The sequence below is a fragment of the Aulonocara stuartgranti genome (genome assembly GCF_965226115.1).
Source record: "Aulonocara stuartgranti genome assembly, chromosome: 15".
NCBI classification, from domain to species: domain Eukaryota; kingdom Metazoa; phylum Chordata; class Actinopteri; order Cichliformes; family Cichlidae; genus Aulonocara; species Aulonocara stuartgranti.
The window spans coordinates 13,867,935-13,887,535 of NC_138951.1; the positions used below are offsets into that span (position 1 = coordinate 13,867,935).

General features: G+C 43.1%; 2 protein-coding genes across 2 annotated transcripts; one reads left to right on the forward strand and one right to left on the reverse strand.

Annotated features, from left to right (window-relative positions):
* Window positions 1–2,534: 2,534 nt before the first annotated feature.
* LOC309688722 (uncharacterized protein) lies at window positions 2,535–8,094 on the forward strand. The gene is made up of 2 exons (XM_082504638.1): window positions 2,535–7,108; window positions 7,141–8,094. The coding sequence occupies exon 1, from the start codon at window positions 2,549–2,551 to the stop codon at window positions 4,589–4,591; it is 2,043 nt and encodes a 680-aa protein (XP_082360764.1). The 5' UTR covers window positions 2,535–2,548; the 3' UTR covers window positions 4,592–7,108; window positions 7,141–8,094.
* A 7,747-nt stretch (window positions 8,095–15,841) lies between these two features.
* On the reverse strand, window positions 15,842–18,309 carry LOC309688541 (voltage-gated potassium channel regulatory subunit KCNF1-like). Its single transcript, XM_082504325.1, has one exon. The coding sequence runs from the start codon at window positions 18,098–18,100 to the stop codon at window positions 16,604–16,606; it is 1,497 nt and encodes a 498-aa protein (XP_082360451.1). The 5' UTR covers window positions 18,101–18,309; the 3' UTR covers window positions 15,842–16,603.
* Between the last annotated feature and the right edge of the window lie 1,292 nt (window positions 18,310–19,601).

Sequence of the window (19,601 nt, forward strand, 5' to 3'; positions counted from 1 at the left end):
TGGGTGGAAAAGGTGACAAGCCTAAAAAGCAGCTTGTGGCCGCTGCGGCTCCCCCTCCTGGTCCAGTTGCCCCTGATTTGTATCCGAACCCATGGCCAACTGATCCACAGCCCCCCCAGTATGGTGCTTATCACTCCCCGGCCCCTTATGGGCAGAGAGGTTCCCCATTTGGAGGAAACAGAGGTGGTTTCAGGGGAAGGGGTCAGATGGGAGGTGGTAGGGGAGGCCAGATGTATGTTTGTTTCCGGTGTGGACAACCTGGACACTGGGCTAAAGCGTGCCCTTTGAACCCGGCTGCTGGAAGAGGCAGGGGAGCCCGTGGTGGGCCCTATCAGCATCCTGGCCACAGAGGTGGACCTCGTGGTGCTTTAGTTGAAGTGCCCCCGGCCCCACAGATGCCTGTGATGGGGTGGGAGTACTACGAGGGTGGTCCCCAGCTATAGGACACCCCACAGACTGCCCAGGACGGTGAAGGGACAACGGCGGACCCTATGCTGTCCATAACTGTAGATAGAAGAAGAAGCAGCTTTTTAGTGGACACTGGAGCTACGTACTCCACCATTAAGGATGTTGCTCGTGAAAGACTTACTGACAGAGTGATTACAGTGGTGGGCATATCTGGGGAACCTAAAACTCTGCCTTACACCGTGCCCCTCCCCACAACGGTTGGAGATCAGACCTTGTTACACAGCTATGTTTGTTCAAAACAGGCGCCTGCGAATTTACTGGGAAGAGACTTGTTGATTAAATTAGGAGCCACAATACTCTGCTCTTCACAAGGCCTAACTGTGACTCTCCCTACTGGGGTTGTACTTCCCTGCTCTGACATAACAGAGGGAGGTGGTCAGTTTCTGCTGCAACCCTCCTCCTGTTTGGCGGACTCTGCTGACATCTACTGGGCATTATTGGAAGTTGAAACACCTGCTGAACCAGGAGTTTGGACTGCTTTTCAGCAATGGCGGCCGTGGCTCTCACTCCTACATCCTTATGTCCCTCCCCCTGACCCACCTCATGTTACACTGTTTTATGACAGGCATGACACCACCTGGTACCAGCACATGTTCCAAGAGCAGTGTGAGGGGCGGGCTTGGTCTCTGAACATGTCGTGCATTTTTGCGGCACCGGAGGGAGTGGCAGCAGCGGTTACTTTTACAACAGATCAATTACAGTGGTACATGATGTCTGATGAGGCAGCTCCCCATGTGTCACTGGCCTTACATCCTGGACACCAGGCTAAGGAGCTGGGTGGAATGGTTAAACGTTCCCTTGCGGCCACTGACTGGACACCTACAAATCTCCCACAGGTTTTGTTTTCTCCATCTACCAAGACATACCAAATTTTAAATGATTGCTTTAATTCCTCAACACTGCAACATGGAGTGGTCAGCGGGTCACATGGCAGAGAACACACAGACCACTGTGATGCTGCGCCTTTACTCGACTCTCTTCCAGATTGTTTGTGGTCCCTTGGACCCACAGATGTAGGTTTAGTTGAAGTGGAGCCAGTCTCTTTTCAACTGTCATCTGCTACCCCTTTGTGGCAGCCTCAGTACCCACACAGACCGGAGGCTGAGGCTGGGATTGCAGAAACAATTTCTGGTTTGGTCACTGCCGGTGTCTTGGAGCCCTCCTGCTCTAAGTGGAACACGCCCATCCTACCCGTTGAGAAAAAAGGCACGGGGAAGTTCAGAATGGCACATGATTTGAGAAGGATTAATGCCTTACTTGGCACTCCTACTTTGCCTGTGCCTAATCCTTATGTTGCCTTGACCAACCTCCCACCATCTCATGCCTGGTTCACCTGCATTGACTTGGCTAATGCCTTTTTCTGCCTCCCACTTCGTGAGTCACTGCGTGACATTTTCTCATTTACATTTAGAGGCCGACAATGGCGTTACACTCGCTTACCACAGGGATTTGCCCTCTCCCCAGGACTGTTTAATCAGTGTTTGAAAGAACTTTTACAAACCAGCCCACTACCATCTGACTGTATGTTAATACAATATGTGGATGACCTTTTGCTGTCTGCCCCCACGGCTGACATCTGTTTGGAGGCCACCAGAGTGGTACTTCAACACCTGGCCAACACAGGTTTTAAAGTGAGCAAAAACAAACTACAGATTGCAAGAAAACAGGTTTCTTTTCTAGGCCGCATGGTCTCACAGTCCGGTATTTCCTTGTCCCCAGAACACAGGAACTCCATTTTGCACCATCCAAAACCTCTAACTGTAAAAGACATGTTGTCATTTTTGGGCCTGACCGGTTACAGCAGGACCTATGTCCCAGACTATGTTGGCCTTACTTCCCCTTTGAGGGTTTTGGTAAATGAACAAGGCATGAGAAACCTCTCTGCTCTCCTCTCATGGACTACAGAAGCAGAACAGGCGTTTATAAAGTTAAAACAACAGCTTTCTGTCGCCTCTGACCTTGCTGTGCCAGATTATGCTTTGCCTTTTCATCTTGATGTTTCTGGAACTGGAACCCATATCAATGGTATCCTGTTCCAGAAAAAGGGGGAGAGAGAAAAGTGTTGACATATGTAAGCGTAATGCTTGACAACACTGAAAAACGCCACCCACCGTGCACACAACACGTTTCTGGACTTGCAAAAATCATTCAGAAAACAGCACACATAGTGATGAACCACCCACTAAAAATTTTGACATCACACAGTGTGGTGGCCTACGTCTCCTCACAGGCCTTCACACTCACTTCACTCAGGCAGAGACGCCTCAGTACCATTTTGGAAGCACCACACATCACCTACTCACATGAAGGCATAAACATGGCTGATCACATGGGATCAGGGGAACCACATATGTGTGAAGAGGTTGTGCAGGTACAGGAGAAAATCAGGCCAGATTTGCAGGCAGAACCTCTAATGGATGCAGAAAAAGATTGGTTCACAGATGGATGTTGTTTCAGAACTGAAAGTGGAATGTTGAAGGCTGCATGGGCAATAGTGGAACAGACAGACATGAGATGGAAAACAGTGAAAGCAGAGCAGTTGACAGGACAACAGTCTGCACAGAGAGCTGAACTGAGAGCGGTGATTGAAGCCTTAAGGATGGGAAAGGGACAGAAAGTGAATATATACAGTGATTCAGCTTATGCTGTGGGAGCAGTGCATGTGGAGCTCAAGCAGTGGCTAAGAGCTGGTTTTTTGACAGCCAGCGGAAAGCCTATTAAACATGAGATAGAAATGAGGGAATTAGCGGAAGCACTGTTGTTACCTGTTAAGGTGGCAGTGGTAAAATGCAAAGGTCACAGTGCCGGATTGGATTTAGTGGCATTAGGTAACAAACAGGCCGACTTAGTAGCGAAGCAGACAGCTGGTTACTTACCCTCCCTGATTATGGTAATGGACCCAGAAGCCACACCCCCTCCAGAAAGACCACCCATACAACTAGGCCTAGCCACAATCAGAGAGTTACAGGACAAAGCCAGCCCCCAGGAAAAATCATTATGGGTAACAAGAGGGGCCACAAACACAGATGTCTGGCGTAGCCCAGATGGAAGGCCCATTCTACCGCCAGGGGTCAGACAGACAGCAATGGAAGAGGCACATGGAGTGGGGCATGTGGGACCTGCACAAATGATGAGGAATTTAGCCGCCTGGTGGCACCCTTATCTAAAAGACATGACAAAATACATGGTTAAAACCTGTAAGGAGTGCAACCAATTTGGAATCAAGCCCGCCGTCAAGCCAATAGCAGGGTACTTCCCCATCCCACTTTGCCCAGGGAAAGAAATAATCATTGATTACACAGACATGGTGGACAGAGTGGGTGGTTACAGGTACCTGCTGGTGGCTGTGGATGCATTTTCAGGTTGGCCAGAAGCCTGGCCGACAGCAAGTGAAAACAGTAGAACTGTGGTGAAGTGTCTGATTAATCATTATATACCACAGCATGGGTTTCCCGAGGTCATAAGGTCGGACAATGGTTCACATTTCAGGAACCACGATCTGCAGAGGGTTGAAGCCGCATTAGGTTTGAAACATAAGTTTGGCTCAGTTTACCACCCCCAATCCCAAGGGAAAGTGGAAAGGATGAATCAAACTCTAAAAACTAAATTGGCTAAAATCTGTGCACAGACCAAATTAGATTGGGTTAAGGCATTGCCTCTTGCATTAATGTCCATAAGATGCTCAGTAAATCAAACCTCTGGTTACACTCCATTTGAGTTGGAGCATGGCAGGCCTTTTCCTGGCCCCTCCTCTCGCCTGTTAATGTCGGATGAAGCTGATTCAGACCTCGATCCGAGGACATATTATAACATGCTCCGCAGTTTTGTTGCCCAGTATTCCTCACAGGTCGCTGAAAGAAACCAGCAAGAGCTGAAAGAGGCGGCTACACCTGGAATGGACTACGTCCTCCTGAAAGTCACAAAGAGAAAGTGGGCTGAGCCTCGCTGGACAGGCCCTTACCGCATAACAGAGCGGACCTCCCACGCTGTCAGGCTCGAAGGGAAAGGTGACACCTGGTTTCATTACACACAGTGCGCTGCTGCCACCGAACCAGGAAGAACCTTGAGAGAGGTGCAGAAGGACCTGTCAGAAGGAGCTGCAACAGCATCACCAACCACTTGAGGGAGCCAAAACTCAACCTACAAGCCGGCTGGTTACAAAAGGGGGTGTTCTTCATACTGAACTAAACATTTTTTTTTATTTTTAACATCTTTTATGACTTTGCTTTTATATTGGCTTGAGTTTTTAAGATTTACATTTTACATTGCAATAGTTTTAACCGCTGAAAGCTCATTTAAAGTTGTGTCACTGATACTTTTTGTTGCTCTTTAACTCCTAGAACACGCCCTTGGCGAGGTGGGGGGAACTGGACCACCTTTCTGTGCCCCATCATCCTCTATTAGACGACATCCAAGCTAAGTAAACATGTCTTGGCCCTTTCCCCCTGAAATGACAGGCAGGCAAAGATGTTGCGTCTTTGTTTGCTTCCTGGCCCTGGGTCTCATTCCCATTGGCATAATCCTGATCTGTGAAGGGCCCCCGACACTTCTGACACCTTCAAGTTCAAAAGCTTCGCCCCCTTCTGACAGTCCCAATCTGACAAATGTAGCCCCTAGGGTCTTGCCCACCACTTCCTCTCCAGTTTTGCCCACGCCCGCTCCATTTAGAAAGAAACGACACACGGTTACCTCCTGCACCCCAAGTACGACTAGAATGATTACTCTCTGTGTCCCCAACAATAAAAGTTGGGTAGTCGAAATAGATTTCGCTAGCTTCCCAGTCACTCCCGTCACCAAAGACCAAGGGGGGGATCTTTTTAACCTTGCAGTACATCTCTCCTCCTCAGTGTGGTATATAACCCTGGGAGGTTGGCATCAGTGGAAGTGGTCCAGTTTAGTGTCAGAAACGGACCTCGATTGGTCCAAGCACTCTAGGGGTCAGGCTTTGCACTGGAGAAACCAAAATATGCTCAGAATAGCAAAAAAACCGGATCTTTCAGGCTTAATTTTTACCCTAAAGGATCTGTCCTTGACCTCCTGTCAACAATTTATACTTGCCCCTTGGACTGATCGCACCGCCCTGTATTGGCAAATGGAAATATGCCCTAGCGTTGGTGCAGCTCCAAGCTCTGTAGTTAAAGATGATAACCCCACCTTTAATGGCCCTCCGGTGACATATACAAACGGGGGGAGAAACGGCCGAATACGCATTGTAGACACAAATAAAATGTCTAAAGATGACCTCTTCCAAATTCTAACCGGTATTTCTGGAGCAACAAACAACTGGTTACTACTAGCTGAACAAGCTGCTGACAAGACGGCGTCCGACTGCATAGTGTGTATGGGAGCCCGCCCCACTTTACGAGTTGTACCGGCGCCAGTCAATAGTGCATGCCTCCTGCATCTTATGAACAATACAAAACGAGGTCATTGCTCATATCTGGAAAACCACTTTCCTAAAACTCAACGCTCGGTCTCTAATAAACCACCTTTCTTTTCTTCAGATGTAGCTGTGAACAATTTCACTTGTATTAACCTGACAGGCAATGCAGTAAAACTAGGTAGCTTGAACTCTTCTTGGTGCACTGAGATGACGGTTATGAAACCAAACTTCCGACCTACGGCTAGGGCTGATTTGTGGTGGTGGTGTGGCAATAACAAGTTATATGATGGTTTCCCTCGGGATGCGTCAGGTCTTTGCGCTCTCATAACTCTTATTTTACCTGTTTTAGTCACTCCAGTAGATCTCTCTATAAAAGTACACGAAGTTGGCCTCCCATCCTCCTCTGAACGCCGCTCTAAACGTTCTCTAATCCCAGGTTCAGCTCATAATCCAACCTATATTGATGCTGTAGGTATACCCCGTGGGGTCCCCGATGAATATAAACTGCGAGACCAGGTTAAAGCAGGATGGGCCTCGATACTTTGGATGGTTGAAATAAATGCGAATGTAGACAGAATTAACTACATTCACTTTAATGTGCAACTGTTGGCTAATTACACTCGAGATGGTTTTGAAGCTGTGCATGCACAGTTATCTGCCACTTCCCTAATGGCTTTCCAAAACAGGGTCGCAACGGATTTTCTCCTCGCAGAAAGAGGCGGAGTCTGCAGCCTTTTTGGTCAGGAGTGCTGTACCTATATCCCCAATAACACAGCTCCTGATGGTTCCCTCACTAAAGCTATTACTGGTCTCACAGCTCTTACTGTTAAAATGAAGGAACACTCGGGCGTTGATACTGCCATGTGAGACTCTTGGCTTAACATGTTTGGCAAATATAAGGCCCTTGTAGCTTCCATCCTAGTTTCCATCTCAGTTTTTGTTGCTATCCTAGTCACCTGCGGTTGCTGTTGTATTCCATGCATTCGATCCCTCTTCCAGAGACTGATTGTTACAGCTCTCACTCCTGAGGATAAGGATCTCGCCCGGCAGATGCCTTTATTGGCTAGTCAACTTCCCACCTCCTCGCCAACGGATGATGGAAACTCTGATCGTGAGGGTGACGAACATTATCGTCTTTCTCTTGTTTAAATTCTTCTAGAATGGTTGTTTCTCTGTGGTGTTTTGTATTAGGCTTGTTATTAATTGTTTCCCTCACCCACTTCCTCTTGAAGGATATATCTGGTTGAACTGTGTCTGGTCAGGTTGTGAGGGTTAAGCGATGTTCTCAGGGTCTCCGGACTTAAGCCTGAGCGAATGTGTACTCCCACCACTGGATATAAATTGTTTTTTTTCCACACCCCTTCCTCACGTTTTACCATATTCACTTTTGAATGTCCTTAGCAGTTACCGTTCTGGGTTTATTTTCCGGTTGATTTATTCTTTCACATTTTCACGTTTATATCTCTCATTATTATAGTATACTCTGTACTCTCCACATTTTTATCATTACTTATGTTTTTTGGTTGCTGAGTTACAGGAACTGTTAATTTTGTGTCACTACCCTGGTTGCACTAACTCGTTGTATCCTTGGTTGCAGGACAGCTGTTACTGCTTTCGTCGGGAACCGAGACTGCTTGCAGCCGACCCCTGGGCAGGGTGGTGCCTGGACTCTTTTCTCCTCATCTGCAATGACAGATAAAGACAAATGATAAGACCCGAGGAGTTTTTCGAGCCAGGCTTCGACACGTCTCTGTGTTCCTTTGAATGTTACTTATTTTTGTGTGTTGACCCATTTAAGATGGGTCAAAAGGGGGATTTGAAGAAAATATAATCTGATCAAACATTATTCAGCTTTAAATATTGTTCAGCTTTAAACATTATTCAGCTTTAAATATTGTTCAGCTTTAAACATTATTCAGCTTTAAATATTGTTCAGCTTTAAAGTTACTGTGCAACTGTGTAATAAAAATGTGCTCACGACTTTGGCCTTGAGAGCGATAAGAAGCGATCGCCTCAGCCTGCAGGTGCAAGATATCTGCAAGCGAAGAGACTAGAACACCCAAGGCCGATTTCCTTTTATGGAGTTGTTTTTTTGCTAATGCAGCACTTTCCTCACAACCCCCTCCTGTAAGTTTTAGAGAATATATACTCATCCTCACAGCAAATATTAGGAATCTCCTGATGTGAGCTGTGTTGAGAGGTTGTCTCTGTCTCAATAAAAGTTCACTGATTCCCCATCTGCAGCAGGTGTCCGGTTGTCTTCATTCTCCGCCAGCCTGGTTAAGTCAATTCCTCCTTAACATCTAAAAGAACCTATTTAATGAAGGAAGACGGGTTCACTTTGTGTTTAATATTATTCTATTGCTGTTGTTGTTTTTTTTTATATCCTTCAATCCACAGAAGCAAAATCTAAGAAATATAAGTAAAGAAATTAAGCACAACTCAACACTTTTGCAAAGTATTGTATTTGTATAAAACTTTAGCTAATTTCCTCTTGTTAGCCTCCAGGGATAGAAAGCCCAGGCTAGATATTACAATACTGCAAAGCTGTCACACTGAGAAATGGAAACTGCATGACTGAAATCTTTTATGACAGAGACAAATTTCACAACCCAGAGGAGGTATACATCTGATAATGCCCCCACTAAATATTGTTTTTATGACCTGCCACCCTAAATTGATTGTAATTATTGTTGGAACCCACTACAGGACAAGGATGTTCCACTCCATAAAGCTTCATTGTCTCTGGATAAGATAATCAGCACCTGCAACTGTGTCAGTGGGCAGCTCAGATCTATCACTACAGCGCTGGTCTCTTGAGGGCAGTTTCCTTAATGGGATGTCCATACATTTATCAGTAGAGGTGACACAGGACCGCTACAAGATGCCCTTTGTAATCCATTTTTGAAGCGAGAACCATCAGTGAAGGGCATCAGTGAATTGACTAGGTGAGCAAAGAAAGAACAACATGTGCCAGAAGGAAGCAGACAGTCATACCTCTTTGTTATACTGACTGTGGTACAAAAGGGAGCCTTTTTTTTTCCTTTTATCTGCTGCTTTTTATAACGTTTTAATTGAATTAATTTGCTTTTTAAAAAAAATCAAGCAGTGGATGGGTTGATTTTTAAACAAACGGGGGCAGCTTTACGAGCTTCGGCTTTGAAAAAGTATTTTGAAGCTGTCCGAGGCCCTGATCAAAGCACTCAGCACAAAAGTAAAGTGTAAAGCTGTGACACAGAACACAGTGCACAGCCACAAAATGACAATTCAAAGACTGTGACACAATGCATAACAAGTCGGTAACAACAAGAATAAATACACCATGATTCTGACTTTAATTTACATATTCATATTTGCTGAATGAATGTTCATTTTACTCTGGGGGACACAGCAGTGTCAGCATGAAAACAGTGGAATATAAAGAGGAGATTATTTTCCTGCCCTCACTGAGGCTGGTTTAAACAAAGCCTTCAGTGGCTGAATGTATGCATTGTTTGTATTGATGTTCTGTATTAAATTTTCAAAGAAATGGCTCAAAGGTTTTCTAGGAGTTAAGATAAGCAAAAAGGCAACTCAGAGGTCTTTACTGAATATTAAACACTGTTCTCAAGCAAGGAGGCAATTAGCCTAGTTTAGTATAAAGGCTAAAACGAGGGGGGTAACTGGCTTTTCACTGGTCACACTTATTAAGCTGGTTAAGTAAATGTTTTAAACTGATGACCTTATATGAAGTCATGTCGATAAATGCCGCAGTCCTGTTTGGCAACCCGCTCTGTGAGTACTAATCCCACCATGTTCTCAAAAGTTTACTAAAGTTTACTACTACAAGTTTTCGTTTTTACCCTTTTATTGATGATGAAAGATCTGAGTTTATTTGGGGCTAAAAGAAGAAAGTAGTTTTTCTAGTACGCTAGTCTCATTTAGGGGCCATAGCATAGTCTGTTTATTGGCGCTATACACTTGGAGTTTCAAATTGAAAAGGCAACTAGATTCCTGTTTGACCACAAATGTTTGGTTTACTGTTTATATTATTGTGTTATAATCAAATTTAATATAATGGGATCATTTTTTACTGATCAGCAGTCCTAGGAACAGTAAAGCAAAGAACCTTTTGTCTTTTCATATATATATATTTGCCTTTCATATATATACAGTATATGTGTGTATATGTATATATATGTGTGTATATATGTATGTATATGTATATATATGTGTGTATACATGTATGTATGTATATATATATGCATATATATGTATAACTAAGCTTTGAGATTGCATCCTGCACCAAGACCAAACTCATCTTTACTTTAATATCAAAACATTAAATTCGTTTAATTGCATTTAAGTTTTCTGAAGCAGTAACACAGGAAACTAAATGGAGCAATTAACAGCACAGAGTAAACATATTCATCAGCGAGACAAAGTGAGCATCGCAATTGATTTTTAGATTAAGGCTCTGTGCACAGGTTTATCATAAAGCCATTCTTGAATATTAGTATTCCAACACAATAGCTAAAAAAACCAATGAGAGACTATTAAGCTGATATATTGGTTTCATAAATATTTTGTTGTACCCTTTGGTTGAACATACGCTATATAAATCCATTCACCCAGTTTTATGTAGATGCTTATCCAATGGGATCACAGAGGGCTGATCCCAGCTGTTGCATGGTGAAAGGCAGGGTACACGCTGGGCAACAGGCAAGTCCATAACAGGGCTAGCAGAGAGAATTAGTAAACCACACACTCTCATATCCAAACCTCAATGTAAACAGCTAATTTGCAATCAGCTCTTGCCACTGAATGAATCAAATAAGATGTTTTCCTGAAAAGAAACTGATGCAACTTTCCTGAGCCTACATTTTGAAGCAGCAGGGACCACCATAGATGTTTTCAGTGAGTTAAGGTCACAGCAAATTGCCTCCTGGAAATTCAGTGTATTACACTGTGATAGCCTGGAACCACCCACTCTATATTTCACATTAACGGGCACTCCAAAACACCCTCAGTTAGCAACCCTGAAAAAAAGCAGGTCATAACTTGCTCACCCGATCTCAAGATACTGAGCTTACACTGAAACTAAGTTAAACTCTTGACATGTGTTCTTTTTTCCCAGCAGCTCTTCCCAGCTGAATGGTTGTGTGAAGATTGGTAGACAGACATGTGTGGGAACATGTATCATAGTTTATCTTTCCACTCTCTGAGCATGAATCTTCACTTTCACCGAAAGAAAAGATAAAATGGTAATCAGGTATCACTGCAATCTATGGGGATAGTTATTGCTAATTTCTTTTAAATGAAGGTATTTACATGCCCTATGTATTAGTGCACCCATAGTTATCACTCAGTATTCTCTTGCAGGTGTCTTCAAACAGATTCATAGCATTTGCAAAACCCTCATTCATATCTTTGCAGGAGCTTTGCATCAGACAGCATGTCTCTTAGTCCCTAAGACAAAAAGTAAAAAAACATCAATGAGAACTAGTCTACAGGTGAGTCATTTTTCTCATAATGCTTTTTCTTTCTTTTTTTTGTAGTTCTCTGTAATATACCACCAGCAAAGAGCGGAATTGTTTTCACTGTTTACCACTTTGCACTTTGAAAGGTTTTGGCACATTCAGCTGTGAGGCTACATTTTAAATGATGCAGTGACTGTGCACGGGTTATTTGGCATTCCAAACGAAGGTCTGTTATTCAGAATACTGTACATTTCTTAGCGTTGTTCTTATAAACCCACAGGAACAGATGTTTTGCAAAAGAACATTTTGCAAAAATAAAAGTGGAAAAAAGTGATAAAGGTGCACAAGAGGGAAGGAAAAAAAAGCTATGAAAATAATTTTAGCAGACAGGTTGAGTGGGATCAGTACATCATCCCATTCTGCTATTTTGTTGAAGGTCAGATTTAATCTATGTAATTATTGTCATGCAATTTTATGCAGCTCTGCCTGAATTGAAGTGCTCCAGGGTACGCCTACGCAGTGTTTTAAACATTCCTGCTGAAAAAAGATGAAAAGGGCACACAATCTTGTGAAATATGTTTTTCCCTCTTTTTCTCAATCTAACATCAGGGAGATTACCTTTTCCCTTTCCTGCAGCTGAAAATATCTTTCAAGCAGCGATAGTGCTCGCAGGGGTGGGCTGTTAAGCCTTAGCACTCCCATTCTTATTCAAATGAAGGCATTTGACCATCTTCTGCAGGATATGAATCTATTCAAATGTATCTCATTTGTACGGTTTCAGGGCCGACATTATCTGCTTTTAGTGTGATCTTGGGTACTATTGCATCAGCAATATGTCTGAAAGTTTAAATGGCATTTGTTTTGTTTATCTTCGTCTATTTTTCTTTTCTCTTATTTTCAGACACACTCCAGGAGTGACGTTAGCTTGTCCTCTGAAGCGTACATTTGATGATTTAAGTAAATGGCTCCACCCCAACACCAGCACAACGGCAGCCAACATCCAAAGAAGAGCTTTGAATGTCCTTTAAGAAACCTGAAAAACAGACTTTTGCACAGTACTATATGACCCTGACCCTCCTGGCTTTTCCAAACATGAGGTTTATCTCTGCAGTGGGTGCTTTAGCATCAGAGTTCCACAGCTTCGGCTTCGGATTAACCCGCCTGGAGACGGAGACTCAGTGAATTCATTAAAAAAAACTTTCTCTTATAGCTACACTGTCTTTAAAATGTCATTTTTTGTTGCCACCATTCATTTTTAGTCATGTTTATTCGTTTTATTTACATTTTGTGTTTGCATTTTTTCTAGTAATTTTAACTTCACCTTAATTTTCTGTTGTTTTTTGGACAGTGCTGCCTTGTTTTCTGTTTTATTTTACCTTGTGGAAATCTACACAGGATACCCAGACGGTGAATAAAAGCTTTTCATATTAAAATCACATTTTACAACAACAGCAGAGCAAACAGCTGCTTTGGGACATGTAAAACATAATTTGCTTTAGTTTGTGTTTTATTTGTCTGCACCATTTGTATACAGGATACCTACAGAGACTTCCCTATTTTTAGATGGGGAACGTGTGCATGATCCTTGTTCTAAAGGTCAAAGGAGGGGAGAAATGGGAGAGGCATCAGTGTGTCCATGCTGTCATCAAAATTTTTTGGTGTAACCCAGTACTAGCGTGCCGGTATGCCACAAGTTAACAATCGGGAGTCAGCTGGAGGGGATGCATGAGTTTTAAGAAGCGCTTTGATTTCCTGAAACACATGCAGATATGGCAGGTGGCAGTCAAGCAGTTAATTTGTTAATTTGCTAAATGTTTATTTATAACAAGCAACATGTGATACTAGATATAATAAAATAGTCGGTGATATAAATATTGTATGATATCAAACAAACATAGCATGCTGCATAGCCTCACTGTGTGCTGCCATAGATGATCCTTTCAAGTCTTTTTTAAGTATGTAGATAAACAGGTTGACCATTTTCCACCAAATGTTGACAGTTTTTTAAACAAAATTGGTTTTCCGTCATACCATCATGTCTCACAAGTTTAAAGGATATAAATATATATTGATTCAATAGTAACAAGCATTATCTGGCTGGATTATAATTGGTACTATGTTGGACAATGGGATAATGAGTACAATGTTGTGCAAATGTTTATCTTTAAAACCCACTGAATGTAGTGGATGACCACCGTGTGGGTGTAACAATTGGCAACTGGCAATCAGATCACAGCAAGCCACTGCAGAGTAGATCACACATGACTGTGGGCATACGGGTGAACAACTATGTTCATGTGTGAGGGCAATTATGTGTGAGCACTTGTAGAACGGGTAGGCGTTATAGAGAGGGGTGGGGTGGGGGGGGGGGGGGGTGTTTATATATGCCAAAGTCTGTGCTTATACATCTAAATTTGAACATGAGCGTGCGTGTGTGTTTGCGTGTGTGCCGTAATAACATTGTTCCATTACACAATGCATGCCTTTGACATTCCAGTCCCACCTGTCAGCGTGAACAAAGGCCTTTCTCGCAGGCTTTGACATGCGTGAGTCTGCTGCTGGACGGGAGAGATAGCGGCCCTGTGTAGGATGTGTGTGGGAGGACAGCCTGGAGAGTCCTTCCTGACCTTCTCCACGGGCTTCCTTTCAGGTTGACTCGAGCTAAGTGGAAAACACTAGTGAAGATGTAGCCATGCAGAAGGAGTGCCCCCTTTCTCTTCAAACTGACATTTTGTAAGATGTATCAGGTGATTTAGTAATGCAGCAATCACAGCGCTTGAGATTAACATGTTGCTCTTTACTTTTAGCTTCCCAACTTTTAACTTAAACCAAGAGAAATTCTACATTGGAGATGAATGTGAAAACTGGGATTCTTTTATAATAACTACATTATGTGACTTATTTGTACTTAATATTTTAACCTTTTAAGTCGCTGACCGTGGCTCAAGAGTTGGGAGTTCGCCTTGTAATCGGAAGGTTGCCGGTTTGAGCCCCGGCTTGGACAGTCTCGGTCGTTGTATCCTTGGGCAAGACACTTCACCCGTTGCCTACTGGTGGTGGTCAGAGGGCCCGGTGGCGCCAGTGTCCGGCAGCCTCGCCTCTGTCAGTGCGCCCCAGGGTGGCTGTGGCTACAATGTAGTTTGCCATCACCAGTGTGTGAATGGGTGGATGACTGGATGTGTAAAGCGCTTTGGGATCCTTTGGGACTAGTAAAGCGCTATACAAATACAGACCATTTACCATAATACATTTTTTGAGGCTGAAAAGTTAAGTTAAGGCTACAGGAACTATCCAGTGATTCCTAATTAGGGGTGCTCCTACAGTTGCTCCTAAAACTGTAGGCACAATTAATTATGTTGTTAATGTATAAATAGGCATGATTCATTAATTACTGAAGATGCACACAGTCACCTTATAATGCCTAAAACTAAGCTGTTCAAGTTTTATTTTTCCTGCCGTATGATTTACTATAAATCCCTATCAGGTGCAAACAGCTGCTATATATTGAAAAGGATTCTGCTGTGAATTTTAGTTTAGTTACCTTGGAAGGTCATAGACTGACATTCTTGCTCTTACCCATAGGCTCTGCCCATAGACATGGGATTATCTTTCACATCCACTATGCAGACTATGAGCTTTAGTCCTTCATACAGTCTTTTAGTATGGATTAATGATCGCTGTCTGTAAAAGCAGCACAAATTTTGTGTTATGACAATCCAGAGAGACACTAACACATAACCAGCTGAGTTCTCTGCAATCAGGGGTTACTCTATGTATCTAAAGTTGTTCAGGACAGATATAATCAAATATCAAGACAAAATGTATCATAAATTATTCAGATAATAACCCACCTCACAAGAAAATTGCAATAAAAAAAAGTTACCTTATAGAACTTTAGGGGCTTTCAACTGAGAGCAATGACTTAAAAGTTTAAAAGCCACATTAGACATGACATCTGAATGAAACGTGCCAGATTTTAATTATAGCTCCCCTACTGTGCCGCCTAATTTTTCTAAGGACTGGTTTATTTGTGCAGCAAATTTCATGTCACTCAGACTAATGGCGTAGGAGCTGACACCTTTCAAACCGTGAAAATGTAACCTTTAAAAATAGCCCCCATTAGGGCAATTTAAGAGTTCACTCTGGAACATATGAGGCAGTGCGAAAATACACGGTGGTTTCAAGTTTCTTTAAAAATCCATTACCTGCTTTCCAGACAGTTCTATTATTTATTTATTTATTTATTCTTTTTATGTATTTTTCTTCATTGTATTTCCCCGAACGCTGAAAAACGAATGTATAGAGTTATACACGAGCGTTTTTGTTTTGCCTGTTGCTTCTTTCCCTCATCTACAACTCGCTGGTCAAGTTTATTCCTCGGAACCTCTGCAGAGATGGTGACGACTGCTGTAAAAATTTAAACCCATTTACAGGAACATGTCTTGCAGGCAAGGAAGCCTCTGAAGTTCCGATGTCGGCAACACGAGCTTAACGAGAAATTCAGTCCAATGACACAGACGCTGCATTAAAAATTCCTGCACAGTAGACGGGCTTTATGTTTGATGCATTACCTCACAATCATATAGTGTCAGTTACAAAAAAAATTACAATGATGCCATGACGATTACAGGCAGCAGCAAAAATAAACCCACCCCCAGCCTTATGTTGCTTTGTGTCCCCATCATACACCTTTGGTTGCAACACGTTGCAGTGATACAGTCACCTACCTCATTTGAATGTATGGCATGTGGTCTGTATCCAAACACCTTCAGCTTTTCTTCAGCTCTGTTTTGATGTCTATACACTCTCACAAATCAATCCTGGGGTCATTACATTTATCTGTGCTCTTGACTAAAGCTGCTTGTCTGCGTTACTAAAAGCATTTACTGTGATGTATATATTTCTGTACAGAGGACTACGCTACAATGCGGTCTACAGTATAAGTGTGAGGACTATGGGCGTGTTACATAAGATGTCTACATGGGGGAATCGGTGTATTGGCTGTTTGAACAGAACCCCTCAGCCTACAGCGAGTCACTGCGCAAAGGCACAGCTCATCAATTCAATATCTCACACATATGTCTGTTTAACAGGCGCAAATCCTCAATGCATTTAAAGGTCCCTGGAAAGCATTAAAGCCTTCTTCTGTCCACGAGACTATTTACATTCTGCAGTCACGGCGGTGTCATTAAACCAAATTTGTCAAGTTACGTTTGAATAATTCAAAACTGAATAATTAATTTCATGATGTTTCTTCTTTTGCTGACTTTTTAATGTAAGGGGGGTTTCCCTTTCATGAGATAAAATGTTCAGTGGCCTCGGCTGTGCTTTCAAAGCTTGTGTCCATGCTAGGGGTCTGGATGCCCGCCCCTCCCCTGGGATCCTTCAGTAAGGGAATGAACGTATCGCTGTGACCGGAACGCATGTCGTTGTCCCAGGCCCCTGCACCGCAAATATGTTTATGGGAGCCAGATGCAGCCATGAGCTCGCCGCCGGTGCGCAGTGCCATCAGTTCAATCTCATGTTTGGCCGCAGTCTCCAGCACCTGTTGCTTGTTGTAGAACAAGACAAAATTGTTGATGATGGGATGTATAGGCAGGGCTATGGCGATGACCCCACAGAGAAAGCTGATAGCCGCGTTACACCGACCTAAAGTGGTCTTAGGGTAGACATCTCCATACCCCACTGTGGTCATGGTGATCACAGCCCACCAAAAAGACTGTGGGATGCTGGTGAACAAGGTGTCCGGGTGATTCTGCTCCATAGTGTAGCCCAAAGCCGAGAAAAGGAATACCCCCACGCCCATGTACATGAGGAGCAGTCCGAGCTCCTTCAGGCTGCTCTTTAGGGCAGATGTCAGAGTCTGGAGTCCCGAGGAATGGCGAGCCAGCTTGAAAATGCGCGCAATGCGCATTATGCGTAAAGCCTGCACTGCTTGCTGCACATTAGCCAGCTCCATCACTCCCGCGCCGAAGGAGGTCAGAATCAGCACCACATAAAAGGGCATGATCGCCATGAAGTCGATTATATTCATGAAGGACAGTACGAATTTTATTTTATTTGGGGAAGAGATCAGACGCAGGAGGTATTCAATAGTAAACCAGCCAATGCACACGGTCTCGATGACCTCCAGGACCGGATGCTCCGTGAGTTTACCCTCCGAGTCCTCCACCTGCAGGTCGGGGATGGTGCCGACGCACATCACCACGGAGGAGATGAGGATGAAGATGAAAGAAACTATAGCGATTATGTGGGCAGGCAGGGACGATTCTGGCTTTTCCATCAACCGCCAGAGGCATATCTGGAAGCGCTGCCAGCCCCCTGCAGACGGATCGCCTTCTCTGTCGACAAGGATAGTTCTCACTTTCTCGGCTATCTCTGCAAGTTCATCCTCTACCTCTTTCAGGTGGCTTTTGCAACATTCATCCAGAAAATCCGAGTCAATTTTCCAGAACTCCATCTCCTTCATGAAGCAAATTGGACATATGCCTCGTTTCATGTGTATCTCCCCATAATAATACAACTCAATTATGCACTTAAAAGCTTCGGGGTCTCTGTCAAAGTAAAATTCTCCCGTGTCCGGGTCGTAATCGTCACATATTAATGAGATTTCTTCAGAAGATTTGAGTGAACTGTCCACCAGCTCTGCCAGTCGAGTCTCCGGGAAGCGAGTCAACACGTCTCCATACAACACCTGTTTCACTCCGCCGATATTCACCACAATCTCAGTCTCTTCACTGGCCTCAGAACCGTTGCAGTCTGCATACCGCGTCCTCTGGAAGCCCCACATTATTCTGACAAGTCCGCCAGAAAACAGCCAAACTCTTTGAGATTATAACTGAATCCGTTTTCTGACAAAGTTAACGCAAGTCACTAGAAGCTCTGGCGCTGTGCGTAACAACCGACAAACCTTCTAATTTCTGTTCTTTTAGGTTAGAAAAAAGTGTATGCTCAGAAACTGAATGCAGCGTGAAGTCTCCTCACTTCCACTCAGCTGTGTTTGGCAGTGATCATTGCGCCTGTGCGCTCTGAGAAAGTTGGCATTGAAGTGCGCCTACTATCAAGCGTGCCATAACCAAAGCAAACCGAGATTTCCAGGCTTAAATTTCACAATAAAACACGTATAGCAGTATGAGACAGGTAAAAGTGGAGCAGGCTGTTTATTTAATGTATAATTTAAAGACACACTCTTTGTTCCCAAAATTGTACGCCAAGTTATGTTCATTATGGGATGCCAATAGTAGCACATGCAAAATTCAATGTATAATTTGTTCAATAATAAATTAGCGCATTATACTAAAAGTTATGGTTTGTTCTAATATTCACTCAGCTTGCTATAGCCCCACCCGACCTATTATCTTGGCATGTTATGCTTTTATTTTTTAAAGTTCGCTGGATGTCTTCCGCTCGCGCAGTGCAGCCAGGCGCAGATCATAAATCTCCAAGGCATGTGATGATTTGTGAAACGGTAGGGTCATAGTCGTACCCCTGGGTTGGGTTGGAGGAGAACAACAACTGGTTAAAGTGGCAGTTAATCAAATCATCCATTTTTCCATCAACAGCGGATGAAATCTTAACCCATCATCCATTTTGAATTCATTATCACGCAGCGCAACAGCTCAGCAAACAGCTAATTATCAAGTACTTAATATGAGGAGTAATCGAGGCTTTTTAAGGAAAAGCAACTGAAAAAAACGTAACTGGCTCCTATAACTGGCTGGAAATTACAATCAGTGGCAGCTTTACTGTAATGCGTTTTTCTTACACTTTTGGCCTATACACATTTTTAATATATTTTCCAGAATATTTATTTTCTGTGTGTTTATTTTATGTATTTCTTGTCTTTTTATAAGTTGAACACCGAGTTCACCTGATCAGACCTCCAGCTCACTGAAGTAACAGCTTGAATGGCTTTCAGCAGCCATTCTGCATGTCTTGTTCTTTGTCTCCACCTACAGACAATATCTTTGAACGACTGCATCTTAAGCTATCTTCGAAACACTTCCCATGTTTGCACTTATCAGTCATTCACACCTATGGTCAATCTAGAATGACCATGCGTAATTTGTGGACTGTGGGAGGAAGAAAAGCCACATAGGAACGAGGAGAACTCAATTTTGACCACATTTCCTCTAAATTCTAAAAAAAAAAAAAAAAAAATCAAAGAAAGAAAGAAAAAAGAAAAGATGACAAAATATATTGCATTTAAATTTTGACTGCTATAGTTAGGATGTAAATGTCATTTACGTGCAGTCATTACTTCATTTTTTAACTCATGGAAATTTATTGTG

Excerpts from the sequence above, each read along its gene's own strand:
- LOC309688722 (XM_082504638.1), top strand. The coding sequence starts at position 2,549 with ATGCTTGACAACACTGAAAAACGCCACCCACCGTGCACACAACACGTT.
- LOC309688541 (XM_082504325.1), bottom strand. The coding sequence starts at position 18,100 with ATGTGGGGCTTCCAGAGGACGCGGTATGCAGACTGCAACGGTTCTGAG.